The 16,367-nt window shown below is 38.9% G+C and overlaps 1 protein-coding gene across 18 annotated transcripts in view; it reads right to left on the bottom strand.

Annotated features, from left to right (window-relative positions):
• LOC104599645 (transglycosylase) overlaps positions 1-16,367 on the bottom strand; it is a 124,142-nt gene that overhangs the window by 76,058 nt on the left and 31,717 nt on the right. For 10 of the 18 annotated variants that reach the window (XM_088891442.1, XM_088891435.1, XM_088891436.1 and 7 more), the window contains 4 exons: positions 13,368-13,451; positions 2,389-2,519; positions 2,162-2,278; positions 1,872-1,994 (listed from right to left, as the gene is read on the bottom strand). In XM_088891442.1, coding sequence (XP_088747568.1) covers positions 1,872-1,994; positions 2,162-2,278; positions 2,389-2,519; positions 13,368-13,451 — 455 coding nt within the window. The remainder of the gene's footprint in view (positions 1-1,871; positions 1,995-2,161; positions 2,279-2,388; positions 2,520-13,367; positions 13,452-16,367) is intronic. The other 8 variants (XM_088891440.1, XM_088891441.1, XM_010262246.3 and 5 more) reach the window with 2 other exon arrangements.

Raw genomic sequence — 16,367 nt, 5'->3', positions numbered from 1 at the left:
ACACCCTTAATCTAATCTTATTAAGTTAAACTTTGATAATTTACAGAGAGGCCCTTAGTTGGACAGAAAATTAAAAAACATAACATAAGAAAGAGTAGGCCCAGATTAAGGCCCATTACAGCAAAGAACATAAAAAATAAAAGAGCTAAATAGTCTATGGGCCATTCGGCCCATCTTCTCTACAGAAATTAAGGTGGCAAGATCAAAGTCGGGGATCTTTCTTTCACAGAAAAAGTATGTGCTTAATTTGTTGGAGGACATGGGGTTACTGAGCATTAAACCAATTGAAACTCCTATTGACCCAAACACCAAGATAACTGATAGTGAGGAGGAGCTGTTGGATGATCCAGGAAGATACAGGAGACTAGTGGGTAAACTTACCTCACTATTACCAAATTAGACATATCACTTAGTATGGGGGTGTTATGTAGAATCCAAGGATCAGTCATTGGGAAGGTGTTATTAGAGTTTTGTGTTACTTGAAAGGAGTGCTAGTTCAAAGGTAGTTGTACAAGAAAGGAGGAGAGTTGTCCTTGGAAGGACACTCGAATGCAAATTGGGAAGTATACATAACAGATAGGAAGTCTACAACAGGCTACTGCACATTTCTTGGAGGGAATCTTGTACAGGACAGTGGATTATACCACATATGAGTTAGTTTGGTTGAAGAATCTTGTATAATAAATTGGAGTAGGTATCTCTAAGACTATGAAGTTGTTTTCTGATAACCAAGCTGCAATTCACATCTCCTCTAATATCGTGTTTCATCAGAGGATAAACTAGCCAATCTCTTCACCAAAGGACTGAACCATGTATGAATTATATTTGTAACAAGCTAGATCTATATGATATTTATGCTCCAGAATGAAAGGGAGTGTAAGAAGTTATATATTGAAAGTAGGACATATCTGTCATTACTTTTCTTTATGATATTTAAGTGGGGGCAGATTAGTAAATGTACATCTTATATAAAGTGAATCTCATACCTTTCCTTGGGATGCTTGTATTGTTGTATATATTCATTTTCTAATAAAAATAGAGTTACTTATCAAAAACAAATAATGGTCCTAGAATCAGAGGTTTTGGGAGGGGTTGACTAGATACACGCCTAACCACTAGCATTTCTCTCTTTTTTGCATAAAGTGGCCATACTTATAATAAAGTGATAAGTCAGTTCTTGTGAATGCAGAAAACATAGAGACTGTTAAGCCACATTATGTTGCATTCCAAAGAAAGGAAAATGATACTAACATATCATGGAAGCACAAAATGTACACTGAACAATGGAGATAAATGGGCAAATATGAACACAAGAGAGAACAAGGTTTGTGCATCTATCTAATAGAAGAACAGGGGACTTATGGGTTGGTTTGCAATCATTGTGGAGTTTGACAGCCTTGAACAATGAGTGTAGACAGACAGCTTGAGGAGGAGACCAAAAAGAGGGTGACCTGATAGCTGTTATTTCTAATTTTCGTTGTGTTTATTCATCCATTTTCTCTACCCTTTAGATGAGAAGATAAAACATGATAAGATAGAAAATCTCGGACCCCATTTCCTTTTCTTTGTTATTTTCTTTATACAACCAAACTATGGAAAGTTAGATTTTCTTATTTGTTTTATTTCCCCCACTTTTATTGAAACTAAAACAGTGCTAAGAAGGGAACAAAATTAAGAAACTTCCTAAAAAACAAAACTGCATTCATCATCCAATAGCAACACCAAACCCAAGAGGCATGGAACATACATCAGCGATTTGAACATAATCTCTTTTTTACTTTTGGTTAGAACAAAATTTATATGTTCAAGGAATATTTATAAAATCTGGACTTGGTCTAATTTCCTCATTAAATTTAAGGGAAAGGAAAAACCTCCTGTATGGAAGACTCTGTTTGACTGAGAGGTACCGTCTCCAGTAATCCAATGTTGATTTATGAGTTGCCTTTTTTATGCCACCTTTATAAGCCCTAACTACAAATTCCTCATTTCTCTCCCTGCAGACATCATCTCCAGTATTAATATATAAGAACCAGAAAACGGTAAATGAAGAAATGAGATAATACCAGTTAAAAGGAAATTATTTGTAAACAAAATCCAATTAAAGAGCTAGCAAGGAATATGCTTTCTTGACCAAAAAAATTATCATGAATCCTGAGCATACTTTTGATCATAACTTGACAACCACTTGAGATAGGCAGCTCCAAAATATACATTTATGAAAGGCCTGTAAAGAAGTGTTGGGTCACCTTCTATTTCATATGTTCGATAACCCATTTCACTGCAAGAAAGTTCCATGGTTGATTTCACGATACCAATAAAACATAAAATTGCAACATTTCTTTAAGAGGTTGTTCACTCTCCAGTTAGGACTAGATATTTTTACAATACCTGAACAGCCACTCTGCAGTTTTTGGTACTAACTGCACGACTCCCATTGTAGTTTCCTTAGTTTTTCGGTTATACCGCTTTTCAAGGGGTTGTCTGTCACTTTCAAGTTCAGCAATAGCACAAATCATGTCCTGCACAACAGGGTAAATATGCCAAACTTGGAAAATTTTAAGAACAAATGCAACTGATAAATCCATCTTAACTAATCAAATAGAATAATAAATTAGATTACCAAGTATTGAAATTATACTTTTATAGTAAATTAAAAATAAACCACTAAAAGGAAATGTTAAAATGTTAGTGCATGTAGAAACAGGGATATTTGTGTCTTTGCCTCCTGTTTTGTGTCACCCTATTTTATAATAAAAGAAGCGGGTGCCGCTAGGCCCACATAATTTTCGATTCTTCTATCATTTTAACTTCTTCCTGTTCTTCTCTCTCTTTTTTTCTCTCTGTTACAGGTCTGATCTATGTTTTACATGGTAACAGAGCAGGAGTGATCGATTAGACTTCTTCTGGCTTCTTCTTCCTCAACATTAATTTTTTTTCACCTGTAACAGAAAAGAAAAAAGAGGACCGAACTGGTCTGATACCTTGTGAGACTTATGTTTTGGTGAAAAATTGTCAGTAATGAAGGAATAAGAATTGGGTAAGTCCCAAGTGCTGTTCTGGATTGTATGGTCTGAGTTTCTTCCTGAGTGTTTCCCAAGTGCTTTTGGTGATCTGTATGAAATGTTTGTGGGTGAAAATGAATTGTGAATGCTGTTTTTGAGTTGCTGTCATGTTCTCTCAATCCTCAAGGAAGACCACCAACTAGTTGCAGTAACTGTCTGCCTGGGTTGGTTTTGTGGTTGGATGATTTGTCAAGCCTGTTGTATAGAAAGTAGTTGCTTCAGTTTTGACTGAGGTTTCAGGTCAGCAAGGTGGTAGGGTTGTTTAGCTGAAGTGTGTAGGCCTTCTGTTGTTCTTTCAGCAAAAAAAAAAAAGGATTTATTTTTTGGTTAACTGTTATAATGGTTACAGAAGATCAGTAGTTTCAAGCACCAGCACCAACTTCCCAATCTCTATTACTCTTCTCAATGGAACTATCCAGAGTCGTCCAGGAAAATTATTTGATTATGTCCTGGCTTTTGTCCACAATTCAACCTTCTTTGAGCAAAACTTTTATGTCAGCAAACATGGCTAAGGAGATCTATGATAAGGCCAAGGAAACATATTTTGAACAAAGGAACCATGCTCAGGTCTATCAGTTGTTGGCTGAACCTTCTATGTGTAAACAATGTGACAGGAGTTTGTTTGTGTATTTCTCTCTCTGATCTCACTGCAGTCTAGGAGGAACTAGACCATTATCAGCAGATTGATTGATGAAGTGACAAGGATGCAATTCCTAATAGAAACAGTGGTAGAGCAATCGAATAAACAAGAAGGGAGGGGAACCTTTGGTTGAGTTAGTAGGGGAGTTGGGTCTAAAGGTGAAGGAGTTGAAGGATGTTGAAGTTCATCCCAAAAAGAAAGGGGAGAAGGAAGCTCAAAGGAAGAAAAAGTTGACCAAGGTAGAAAGATTGAAATCTGATGTAGTAGAGGATCTAAAGTTAGTGCAAGGGGGAAAAGAAGGAAAGGTCAGAAGTAGAGGGAAAAGGGGTAAGGGGCCGTCTTGATATAAGTTCGCATGAAGATAATTAGTTGGAATGATAGAGGGTTGGGAAGTGCTAGGAAGAAGTAAGTAACAAAGGATCTTCTTAGGAAGGAGAATCCCGATATAGTGTTGCTACAAGAAACAAAAGTCGCAGAAATGGATAGAAGATTAGTGAGAAGCATGTGGGGCTCCAGAGGTATAGGCTGGTCTAATATAGGGTGCTTCTGGGGGCCTAGTTACGTTTTGGAAGACTGAGGTGGTGGAGCCCTTGGAAGAATTAATAGGTCAGTTCTCTCTCTCTCTCTCTCTCTCTCTCTCTCTTCCTAAAATTCAAGAATTTGGGTGATGGTTTTACTTGGGTGTTGATGAACATCTACAGACCCAATAGATATAGAGAAAGGGGTGGAATGTGGGAAGATCTTTTTGACATTAGGGATTTGTGGAATGAACCTTGATGCTTAGATGGAGACTTTAATGTGGCCAGGTTTACTAATGAGATGAATAACCCCAATCAAGTAGTCTATACTAGCATGAGGAAGTTCAATGAATTCATAGAGTGCAACCTAAAGGAGATTCCTACGTAGAAAAAATTGTTCACTTGGTTCAACTTACCCCTCCCCCCCCCCCCACCTGCTCAAAGTTGGAAAGATTTATTTTCAATCTAGGATGGGAAGAACATTGGGCTGGATTGGTGGAAAGAGCTTTACCACGAGTTACTTCTGACCATTGCCCAATTCGTATTGGAACTAAAGACTTTCTGAGTGACCCCAAACCCTTCAGGTTTGAAAATATGTGGATTACACACCCTGACTTTATCCATAAGGTAGAGGAATGGTGAAGAGCAGAAGTGTGAGGAGTATGGTGGAAAGGTGTAAAATTCATAGGAATTACAAAGGCTTAAGTGTGAAATCAAAAGGTGGAATAGAGATCATTTTGGAAGAATTGAGGAGAGGAAATTACTCGTAAATTCTCAAATTGAGCACTTGGATGTCAAGGACAGTCATGGTTTGATAAGTGAGAAAGATAGGATTTTGAGATGGCCTTTGAAAAAAAGAATTGGAGGCAGAAATTGAGGCACTAATGGATCAAAGAGGGGGATGGGAATACTAAGTTTTTCCATGCACTTGCTAATGGTAGAAGAAGAAAAAACTTTGTGAAGAAATTAGAAGTGAATGGAGAAACATTGGTTGATCAAGAAGAAATTGCTAATCGTCTTGTAGCTCACTTCAAATAAGTTTTTAAAAGACAAGAGGATGTGGGATCTACTTTGGAAGGGAAAGAATGGCCTAGGCTAAGTCTGGATATGGCAAGAGTGATGGAAAGGGATTTTGATTTGGAGGAGATAAGGGGGACTGTGTTTTCAATGGATAGATCAAAAGTTCTTGGACCGGATGGATTCACTATGGCTTTTTATTAGGATTGTTGGAAGATAATTAAAGTGGACCATTGGAAATTTTTTAGGAGTTTGCTAAGTAACACTTTATTAGTCCATGGATTAATTCCACTTTCTTAGCCTTGATCCCAAAGAAGGGAGATGCCACTCAACCGAGAGACTTCAGACCAATTAGCTTGGTAACTAGCATTTATAAAATAATGGCCAAAGTGTTGTCTTTAAGATTAAAGCTAGCCCTTCCTGTCTTGATAAACCACCCCCCAGAGGAATTCATTCAAGGTAGACAGATCACAAAGAAAGGTTTTGTGTGTAAATTGGACTTAGAGAAAGCTAATGATATGGTTGAGTGGTCTTTCCTCTTGGACACTTTGAGAAACTTTGGGTTTGGAGAGAGATCGTGTGGATGGATTGAAGGTTGCTTGAAAACATGGCATTACTCAGCCTTAGCTAATGGAGTGGTCAGAGATTTCTTTCCAACAACCAGAAAGTTGAGGCAAGGGGACCCCCTTTCTCCTTTCTTATTTACCTTGGTATCTAAGGTGTTTAGTATTCTTATCCCAAGAGCTGATAGCTTGGGACTCTTTACAGGTTGGAGGGTTGGGGGAGAGAGCACGGTTGTTACACATTTGCAATTTGCTAATGATACAACTATTTTTTGTGAGAGTATTGATCCTGAGAAGGCAAGCAATTTGAAGCAGGTGATAAAATTGTTTGAATTTGTCTCTAAATTGAATATCAATTTTGATAAGAGTTGTGTAGTGGGGTTGAGCCTAGGGGAGGAGATGGTTGGGGTTGTAGAAGCTTAAGGTTGTCCTACCACTAGTTGATCATTGAAATATCTAGGTTTGCCTTTAGGAGCCAACCCACGGGAAGGAAGCTTTTGAAGCGCAATTCTTGAAAGATGTGCCAAGAAATTATCAATTTGGAAGAGGAATTATGTGTCTCTAGGGGGTCGTATTACTTTGATTAAGTCTACTTTAACAAACCTTCCAGTTTTCTTCCTCTCAATCTTTAAGATGCCACAAAGGGAGGTGCTGAAAGTAGAGAAGATCATGACAGAGTTCATATGGGAGATTGGTGAAGGAAGAAAAGATCACCTAGTGAGATGGAATCTAGTTTGCAAAAGTAAGGAGCAAGGGGATTTGGGGGTAGGCAATATAGGGAAAAAGAATGTTGCTTTGTTGGGTAAATGGCTATGGAGATGGCCTTTAAAGAAAGAGAGAGAGAGAGAGAGAGAGAGAGAGGCTTTGGCATAAGGTTGTAGGAAGTATTCACGGACGTGCAGTAAATGGTTGGGATGCTGGAGTGTCTCGACAGTCTACTCTGAACTCTCCATGGAAGGTTATTCATGGTATCAGTAGAAATCTGCTGAATTCAAAAATATGAAAAGAAAAGGTAGTTTCTTGAAGAGAGAAGGAAGAGAGAGAAGGAGAAGAAGAGAAGAAGAGATCTTGAAAAGAAAAGAGAGCAATAATCTGGCCACCCCCTTCACTTATTATTTATACTAAAAACAAATAGAGCAGTACAAAGACAACTATGCCCTTATAGGGCGGAAAAACATAAAACAGCATATATAAGACTCAAAAACATAATAAAATTTGGACTCACATAACTACTGTGGTCCCCACCTCCTATCTAACAACTAACATAAAACATCTACTCAAAAAAACACCATAAAACTGATTAATCTTCAACACTCCCACTCAAGTTGGGAGTAAATATCACACATTCTCAACTTGCGTAGATCATGTTCAAGCTTGTTCTTTGCCACCCCTTTAGTGAGAACATCAACCAGCTACAACTCTGAAGAGACATAAGACAAACAGACCTCTCCGGTTGTTACCCTTTCTCTTATAAAGTGTCTATCAACTTCAATGTGTTTTGTCCTGTCATGCTGAATTGGATTATGGGCAATATTGATTGCAGCCTGATTGCCCATAAAGGTACACACTCCAGGAAATCAAGTTTCCACCTACAAAGGTACACACTCCTGATGTAGACCTCCTGTCATCTAAGCATCCTACCCAGTCTGCATCTATATAGGATTCTAGCTTCAAATTGTCATGATTTGAGAAAAAAAATGCCTTTACCAGGGTGCTTTTTCAGATATGCAAGTATTCTTTCAATAGCTTCCCAGTGCTGAACCCGAGGTGCATGCATGTACTGACTCACAACACTGACAGCATAAGACATGTCTAGTCGTGTCATGCACAAATATAGCAGTAGGCCCACCATTCTTTGATATCTCCCCACATCTTTTACCAACTTACCATCCACACCATTAATTATGTCATTTGGATCAATAAGAGTGTCTACTGGTTTGGTCCCTAGCTTCCCAGTCTCCCGCAGTAGGTCAAGTACATACTTTCTCTATGAGATGAAGATTCCATGCTTGGATTTTGCAACTTCAATCCCCAAGAAGTATTTGAGCTCACCAAGATCTTTGATCTCAAATTCTTGCTGCAATGAATTTTTGAGATCATCAATCTCCTCTAGATCATTTCCTGTAACCACTATATCATCCACATACACAATCAGAATTGACACCAGAGCATCTCACCTCTTTACAAAGAGGGTGTGATCAGACTAGGTTTGTGTGTATCCAAAACGGATAAGTGCCCCTCTGAACCTGTCAAACCAAGCCCTAGGTGATTGTTTCAATCCATACAGAGATTTTCTGAGTTTGCAAACCTTTCCTTTACCAAAAAGCCTGCTGAAATGTCAATATATACCTCCTCCTGTAAATCACCATTGAGGAAAGCATTTTTGACATCAAGCTGAAACAATGGCCATGAATAGGTGGCTGCCAGAGATAAAAGAATATGAGCTGAACTCATCTTAGCTACCGGTGCAAAGGTTTCTAGATAATCAACACCATAGGTCTGAGTATACCCTTTTGCTACCAACCTTGCCTTGTACCTCTCTATCTTGCCATCGACCCTATACTACACTATGAATACCCATCTACATCCGACTGTCTCCATGTCTGTGGGAAGATCAACTATTTCCCAAGTTTGATTTTTAACCAAGTCTTCCATCATGGTTGTTTTCCACTCAGGTTTGGAGAGGGCCTCAGTAACATTCCTGGGTAAAGACACAGAATCCAGAGAAGAAAGGAAAGCACGGTAGGAGGGTGACAAGGCATTGTAGGAAAGATGGTGCGAAATGCAATGGGCTGTACACTTTCTCTTCCCTTTACGAAGTGCAATGAAAAGATCAAGATTAGTGGGATCAGCTGAAACAATGGTGTTAGGTACAGGAACATTATCATTAGAAAACATAACAGGCTCAGGCTCAAGAGGAATACCTGGAACTGCATCTGTTGAATCTGGAGTTTCAGAAGGACTGATAGAGAGTGGTGTGGGTTGAGGATGTGTGAAGCCAACCATCGTCTGCCGGCACTGATATTTCTGTGGCGCTATCCGTAGTGGCTCAAGTAATGAAACTGATTGAACTGATGGAGGTGCTGGCTAAACTGATGATGGAGGTGTTGGCTGAATAGATGATGGAACTGATGTAGGCACCAAAGAAACAGGAAGAGGAACAGATTGTAAGTTCTCCCCAAGACTCTCCCCCTGAGGGGAACCACTCGAGAAGAAGAAGGTGGATTCAAAAAAGTTAACATCCATAGTGACAAATCTGCTCCTCGACACTGGGTCATAACAGCAATACCCCTTTTGGTTCTGAGCATACCCAAGAAAAACACATTTCTTGACCTTAGGATCCAATTTCTTGCGATGGGGGCCAAAAATGTGAAAAAAGGAAACACAGCCAAAAACCCTCAGAGATATGTGAAATATATCCTCATCTGGAAAAAGAAGATTAAATGGCACCTTAAACCCCAAAGTTCGTGAAGGAACACGGTTAATCAAATGCACGGCTATAAGGACTGCATCTCCCAAGAAATGCACAAGAACTAAAGCACTCACCATAAGACTCCTTGTCACCTCCACAATGTGTCTGTTTTTCCTCTCAGCTATTCCATTCTGTTGCGGTGTATATGCACAACTACTCTGATGAATTACACCATGTTCTAAAAATACGTGGTCAGGTCCTTCTCAAAGTACTCTCTGGCATTATTTAATCTAAAAGCCTTAGTTCTCACCCCAAATTGTGTGAGAACCATCTGGTGGAACTATCGTACCAAGTTAGGAACCTCATCTCGTGATCTCATCAAATATATCCAAGAATATTGTGTATAATCATCCATAAACAAGAGAAAGTAACGGTATCCTCCCATGGAAGGGATATGATATGGCCCCCATACATCAGTGTGAACAATATTAAAAGCAAAAGTACTTCTTTTATTACTTGGTTTAAAAGACTGTCTACAATGCTTTCCTAACTGACAACTCTCACACTCTAAGGTAGATAACTGAACAGACTCAAACAACTTTGGGAAAAGAAATTTCAAAGAACTAAAAGAAAGATGTCCCAAGTGATTGTGCCAAAGCATAATCTGGTTCACTGACTCTGACCCACTACTACTGTTGTTGCTAACATGATGGCCCTAATGTCTCGAAATCTCATCTAGAAGGTAGACTCCATTCACCTCACAACCACTCCCAATCATCTTCTTTAACTCCAGATCCTGCAAAGCACAATTACCAGGAAGAAAGGTCACGGAACAATTCAAATCTTTTGTTAAAGAACTAGCAGAAAGTAGGTTGGTATAAAGTCTAGGGACATGTAAAACAGAAGATAAAATTATATCATTGGTCACTCTAACTATCCCCTTCCCAGCAATGGGAACATGTGAACCATCTGTTGTAGAGACTCTGCCTCTACCAGAGTACAATTGATAGGAACTGAAAAGGGTAGGGGCATTAGTCATGTGCTCAGATGCTCCTGAGTCTATAATCCAGGAAGATCCCTCCTTACCTGAAGTGGATGCAAGATTTGCAATTGCATATGAACTACCTGTATGTGCAAAAGAAGTGTAGTTGGCTCCTGCATTCTGCTGTCCATCTGAAAGGCCAGAGCTAGGTGAATCTTTCTTACTCATAAGCTGTCCAAACCTCTCCAATTTTGTCCTTACTGCTGCTACTGCAATGGATTCCCAATCAGTTTGGGAAAGAGGGGCCGAAAAGTCTCCTGTAGTGGCAACATTTGCATTTCCCTTCTTATTCCTTATTCAGGCAGGCATAAGATTTGGATGAAGCTTCCAACAAGTGTCCTTGGTATGCTTAGGCTTCTTACAATAATCACACACCAAGTCCTTCTTATCTTCCCTTCTAGTCTCACTACTCCCCCTATCTCCATTCGGCTTAGGTTTGGTTGTACTAACCATAGCCAACTGGTCAATCATAGGTTGTCTCAGCATTACATTCCTCCTACTCTCCTCTCCAGAGACAAAGGCATAAGCTTGAGAGAGTGTCACACCCTCCCTAGAAAGAATATGCTGCCTAGCAATGTCAAATTCAGGGTTCAGCCCTGCCAAGAACTCAAAAACCCTATTCCTCTCTACCAGACTGTGATAGGTTGTTGCATCATTTACACTTTCCCATACCATAGTTTCTAAGTGATCCATTTCCTACCAAAGGGTTTTTATCATGGAGAAATACACAGCAAGGAGATTTTCTCCCTGTTTCATACTTATCACCTAATTCCCTAACTGATAAGCTCTGGCTTCATTTTGCTTCTGAGAATAGGTTTCAGTCACTCCACCCTAAATCTCCTTAGCAGTATTAGCCCATAGGAAATTTTTTGCAATATGAGGTAACATAGAATTACACAGCCAGGACATTACCATGTAATTCTCCTACACCCATCGGGAAGAGTCTATATCAGGTTTCTTCTCCTTCCAGTGATGTACCCTAATTTTCCACGGCCACCAATAGCGATCTTGGATGATTGTGCCCACTCTAAATAATTTGTACCATCAAGTTTTACTATAGTAATGATCCCAAACCCAAAAATATCACTATTACCTCCAATACCCAATCCCATAGTACCGGTGGATTTCATCTCGGTATTCCAACTCTCCATCTTACTTCAAACAATAGTTCAACAATAAGACAAAATAGATTGGAGACCTTCCAAAAACAATTTAATATCACACACACAGAAACCAACCCTTCCGGAAGAAGAAAACCTTATCCGGAGAGAAATCTCTCTCCTCCCCACGCCTCCCAACAGAGAGAAGAGTGAATCGATCACTCCAGGAGGCTCAGAAAAATCCAGAAACTTAACCACCCTCTTCAGAAAATCAAAAGAAAACTAACAATACTTAGGCACCCAAGATCAGATAAAAAACAAAGAGTCCAACTTTTCTAGGACTCTTCCCCGTACTCCAGTTCTTTTGCCGAACAGTAGATCACCTTCCTGATGACTAGATCCCACCAAAAAATCCAAGAACTGGGCAATCTATAGCAGATCGATCAGCCCTTTATTACTTCATGCAGTCGGCCGATCTAGGGCTGCATGAGAATGCTTCAAGAAACCCTAACCTTGCTCTGATACCAAGTAGAAATCTGCTGAATTCAAAAATATGAATAGAAAAGGTAGTTTCTTGAAGAGAAAGGGAAGAGAGAGAAGGAGAAGAAGAGAAGAAGAGAAGAAGAGATCTTAAAAAGAAAAGAGATCAATAATCTAGCCGCCCCCTTCACTTATTATTTATACTAAAAACAATAGAGCAATACAAATGCAACTATGCCCTTATAGGACGACAAAACATAAAACAGCATATATAAGACTCAAAAACATAATAAAATTTGGACTCACATAACTATTGTGGTTCCCATCTCCTATCTAACAACTAACATAAAAGATCTACTCAGAAAAACACCATAAAACTGATTAATCTTCAACAGTATCCTTCCCCAATTCCTCAAGCTCATCAGGTATGATGTGTGTACTGGAGATAGGGTTCTCTTTTGGGACACCTGGATTGGTAACTTCACCCTTAAGGACCTATATCCATCTTTGTATTCTCTTTCCCTTTTTAAAAATGAACCCACTCAAAGGTTTGTTTCTTTCTCCCAAACCTCTGGTATCAATTGGAATCTGGGGTTTTGAAGAGATCTGACAGACTTTGAGCTTAATCAAGCTACTTTGATACTTAAAACCCTTGGCACTGTTTGTTTGGATTTCTCTAAACATGATGCTAGAATCTGGACTCCCAACACTCTGGGTCCTTTTTCTTGTGCCTCTTTTTTCTCTCAGTTGCGTTATGTCCCTAACCCTCAGCCTTTCTTCTGGAAGGAAATCTGGTCTAAGCCCATTTCCCCTAAGGTTGAAGCCCTTTGTTGGGAAGTCTCTCTTGGGAAATTAAACACTTTTGATAACCTTCAAAGAAAAGACCCAACCTTTATATCTCTCCAATATGGTGTTTCCTTTGCAAAGCAAGAAAGTTGTTACCATCTTCTAATATCCTGCCCCTTTGTTGTGAAACTTTGGGAAAAAAATTTTGGGCTTTTTGGGTGCAGGTGGGTGATGCCTATGCAAATCAAGGGGCTTTTCAACCCTACAACATTCAGGTGGCCTAAGAGAAGAGGGAGAGTTTATGGAGATGTGTTATGCTTCTTTAGTATGGAGAGTTTGGGAGAAAAGAATGAGGCTACTGTTTGGGACTGTCTGTTGATTAGAGCTATTAATTGGGCTAAAGTTTTGGATCTATTTTCACTCTTCTCCTTTGATGACTTATGGAAAAACTAGGAATTAGTTGTAAAATCTTCTTTGCTTAAGGCATAAGCTTTGGCAAGTTTGGATCTATTTTCACTCTTCTCTGAAGAACCCACATATTAAGTTTTAGCAATGATGATAAGACAAGCATATTACACTTAAGCTTTGGTAAAGGGTACAACTTCCAAAAGAAAACATCAAACAGTCAAAATAAAATCAATGCACCTCAAGCATACTTTCAAGCAAAAAGCAGAGAATATTTTAAAATCACCAATCATTCAATTACTAAAAGAACCAAGAATTTGGACGTTGTATAGGAAACAGTACATAATAACAAGTTTTGGTAATGATAACAGGTACCGGATCTATTTGTGATAGGAAGTGTCTGTGGACAATAATCCCAGTTACAGCCTGAAAGAATAGCAATTAGAAAACATAAGCAAAAAGTAAATGTCAGAAACATAAATAGGTAACTGTAGAACCAATAGTTTGTTCACCAAATTACAATAGGTTTAATTACACTCTTGAAATCTTCATACAAAACACACATTTCTTTTTAATCCTAAATTTTTAAGGATGAAAATAAGTTGGATACTCCAATACCATCACAAAAGCCTGACCCCTAACCTACCCCATCTATGAAAATATTGAGAATTGCACTGTCAAGCCTGCCCCAGTTGTATTGTAGCCACACTTGCAGACCATGACCTAATTTTTCTGCTCAGGATCCAGTGCATTTGGACTCAAAACCCATTTTGTGGCATGGCTTCTTAGCTAACATTATCCAAACCTGATACTGGTGAGACTAGTATACTGTTTTCTGACCTGTTATTTGTCTTCCCCACTCATTCCAGAACTTCATTCTCTCCAATCTTACTTTATTTTCAAAGACCTCTTATGTTCCAAGTCAACCATTAACATTACCATGCATTCTTGCATCAATTTCTCAACAATTTTCACTCTCTAACTTGTCTTCTTGACATGTCTGCAGGATCATGGTTTTTTTATCAATAACTGCAAACTTCATTGGTTAAGAAAAGAAAGAAAATATAAGTACAATAGGAGATAAAACAGCTTATCTCCAAATCCGAAGAAAATTATAGTTGAGCTCAAAACATTTAATTTCTCCCAACCCCTTGTTTTGCCAAAGCATCTAGCATCCATACCCCTAGAAGAAAGTGTGTTTGCTGTTCACACCCTCAAACCAACTATTTATATTATGTATGATTAATTATAACTATGCCCTTAGGCACCCAAATACAAATGAATGTAAAAAGACAACACTGTCCTTACCCACAAAGAATTCTCAACATTCTCCCTCAAGCCTCTATCATGCCCAGCTTGCCTGAATTACTATCAAACTTTAGTTTGGGGACTCCCCTAGTAAGATAATTTGCAAGGTGATCTCCTAATCTTATAAAAGGTAGGCATATTTTTCCACTGGCTATCTCCTCGATAAAGTGTCTATCCACTTCTATGTGTTTTGTATTGTCATGTTGAATAGGACTATGATCAATTTTATAGTTGTTTGGTTGTCATAGTACAGTCTCATTGGCACATCAGCTTGAACCCTATATTTCAGCAAAGATAAAAGAGAGAATAGAAGAAGGAAGAGAGAAGAAGTAATTCTATTCTGTATATTGTAAGGCTGGCGGCGCCTAAGTTTATATTTATACTTAGGGCGAGAGATTATAACAAATAAGAGAGAAAAAACCAAAAATACCCCTACACTAGTACATTACATGTTGCAACACTCCCCCTCAAGTTGAAGCATATATGTCAATCATGCCCAACTTGTCACACAATTCAATATGTCACAAATAATGAAGACCCTTTATAAAAACATAAGTTAATTGTTCCTTGGAACTGATGCAAGGAGTACAAACTTCCCCCTTTTCAAGTTTTTCCCTTATGAAATGCTTGTCAACTTTAACCCAACTCTCCAATCAAATTTTTTACCCATAGCACTTCAGCAACTCCATGCACCATGGCCCTATGTTCGGTCTCAGCACTAAATCTGGCCACTACACTTTGATTTTTACTCCTCCAAGTGACCAAATCTCCACCAACAAAGGTACAGTATCCACTAGTTAATTTCCCATCATCAATTGCTCCAGCCCAATCTGCATCTGTGTAGATTTCCACTCTCATATGACCATGTTTCTTGAATAGTAACCCAGTTCCTAGATATTTCTTTAGATATCTAAGTACTCTCTCAATTGCCTCTAAATGGGAGGATGTTGGTGCATGCATAAACTGACTAAGGATACCAACAGCATAAGCTATATCTGGCTGAATCATTGATAGGTAGAGAAGTCTTCCTACCAATCTTTGAAACTTCTTGATATCTTTCACTGGTTCTCCAATACAATCACCAAGCCGATGGTTTTCATCAATAGGGGAATCTACAGGCTTTGCTCCTAACTTTCCCGTCTTGCAAGAGATCTAGGACATATTTCCCTTGAGAAATGAAGATGCCCGTTTTAGAGCAGGCAACCTCAAACTGCACAGCAACGAATTCTTTAACTTTTTGAATCTCAGAGTCCCAAATCCCTATAATCACAATGTCATCAACGTAGACAATCAATACCACAACATTCTTCTGGTTTCTTTTGACAAACAGAGTATGGTCAAATTGGCACTGCTTGTACCCAATTTGTTGAAGAGCCAAGTGAAATCTGCTAAACCAGGCCCTTGGGGATTGTTTCAAACCATATAAAGATTTCTTAAGTTTGCAAACTTTCGCTTCACACCCTTGTGCTACAAACCCAAGAGGTTGAATCATGTATACTTCTTCTTCTAGATCCCCATTCAAGAATGCATTTTTTATGTCCAATTGGTGGAGTTCCCAATCAAAGTTAACAGCCAAGGATAGCATAATCCGAATAGTGTTCATTTTAGCAACTGGGGCAAATGTTTCTGCATAGTCGACCCCATACACCTGTGTATACCCTTTTGCAAGTAACCTAGCCTTATACCTCCCAACCGACCCATCTACTCTGTGCTTTGCTGTGAATGCCCACTTGCACCCCACTGGCTCCTTGCCTTCAGAAAGATTCACCAACTCCCAGGTGTTGTTTTTTGTGTAGAGCACAAATTTCTTCCTTCATTGCATCTGTCCATTCAGGTATAGATAAGGCTTCTGCAACATTTTTGGGAATGGAAACGCAATCAATGGCAGTTAGAAATGCACGAAATGAGGGTGTGATGTTTTCATAGGACAAGAACTGAGCAATAGTACATGATCTAACTCCTTTCTTATGAGCAATTGGGACATCAAGATCATTGGTAGAATCATCAATAGCAATAGGCCTAGTAATGTCAAGG

Source organism: Nelumbo nucifera, chromosome 7, assembly GCF_055504915.1.
Source record: "Nelumbo nucifera cultivar China Antique chromosome 7, China Antique-T2T, whole genome shotgun sequence".
Classification (NCBI taxonomy): Eukaryota; Viridiplantae; Streptophyta; class Magnoliopsida; order Proteales; family Nelumbonaceae; genus Nelumbo; species Nelumbo nucifera.
The sequence above is the reverse complement of the archived record's forward strand: the minus strand, read 5'-3'. Positions and strand labels throughout refer to the sequence as shown.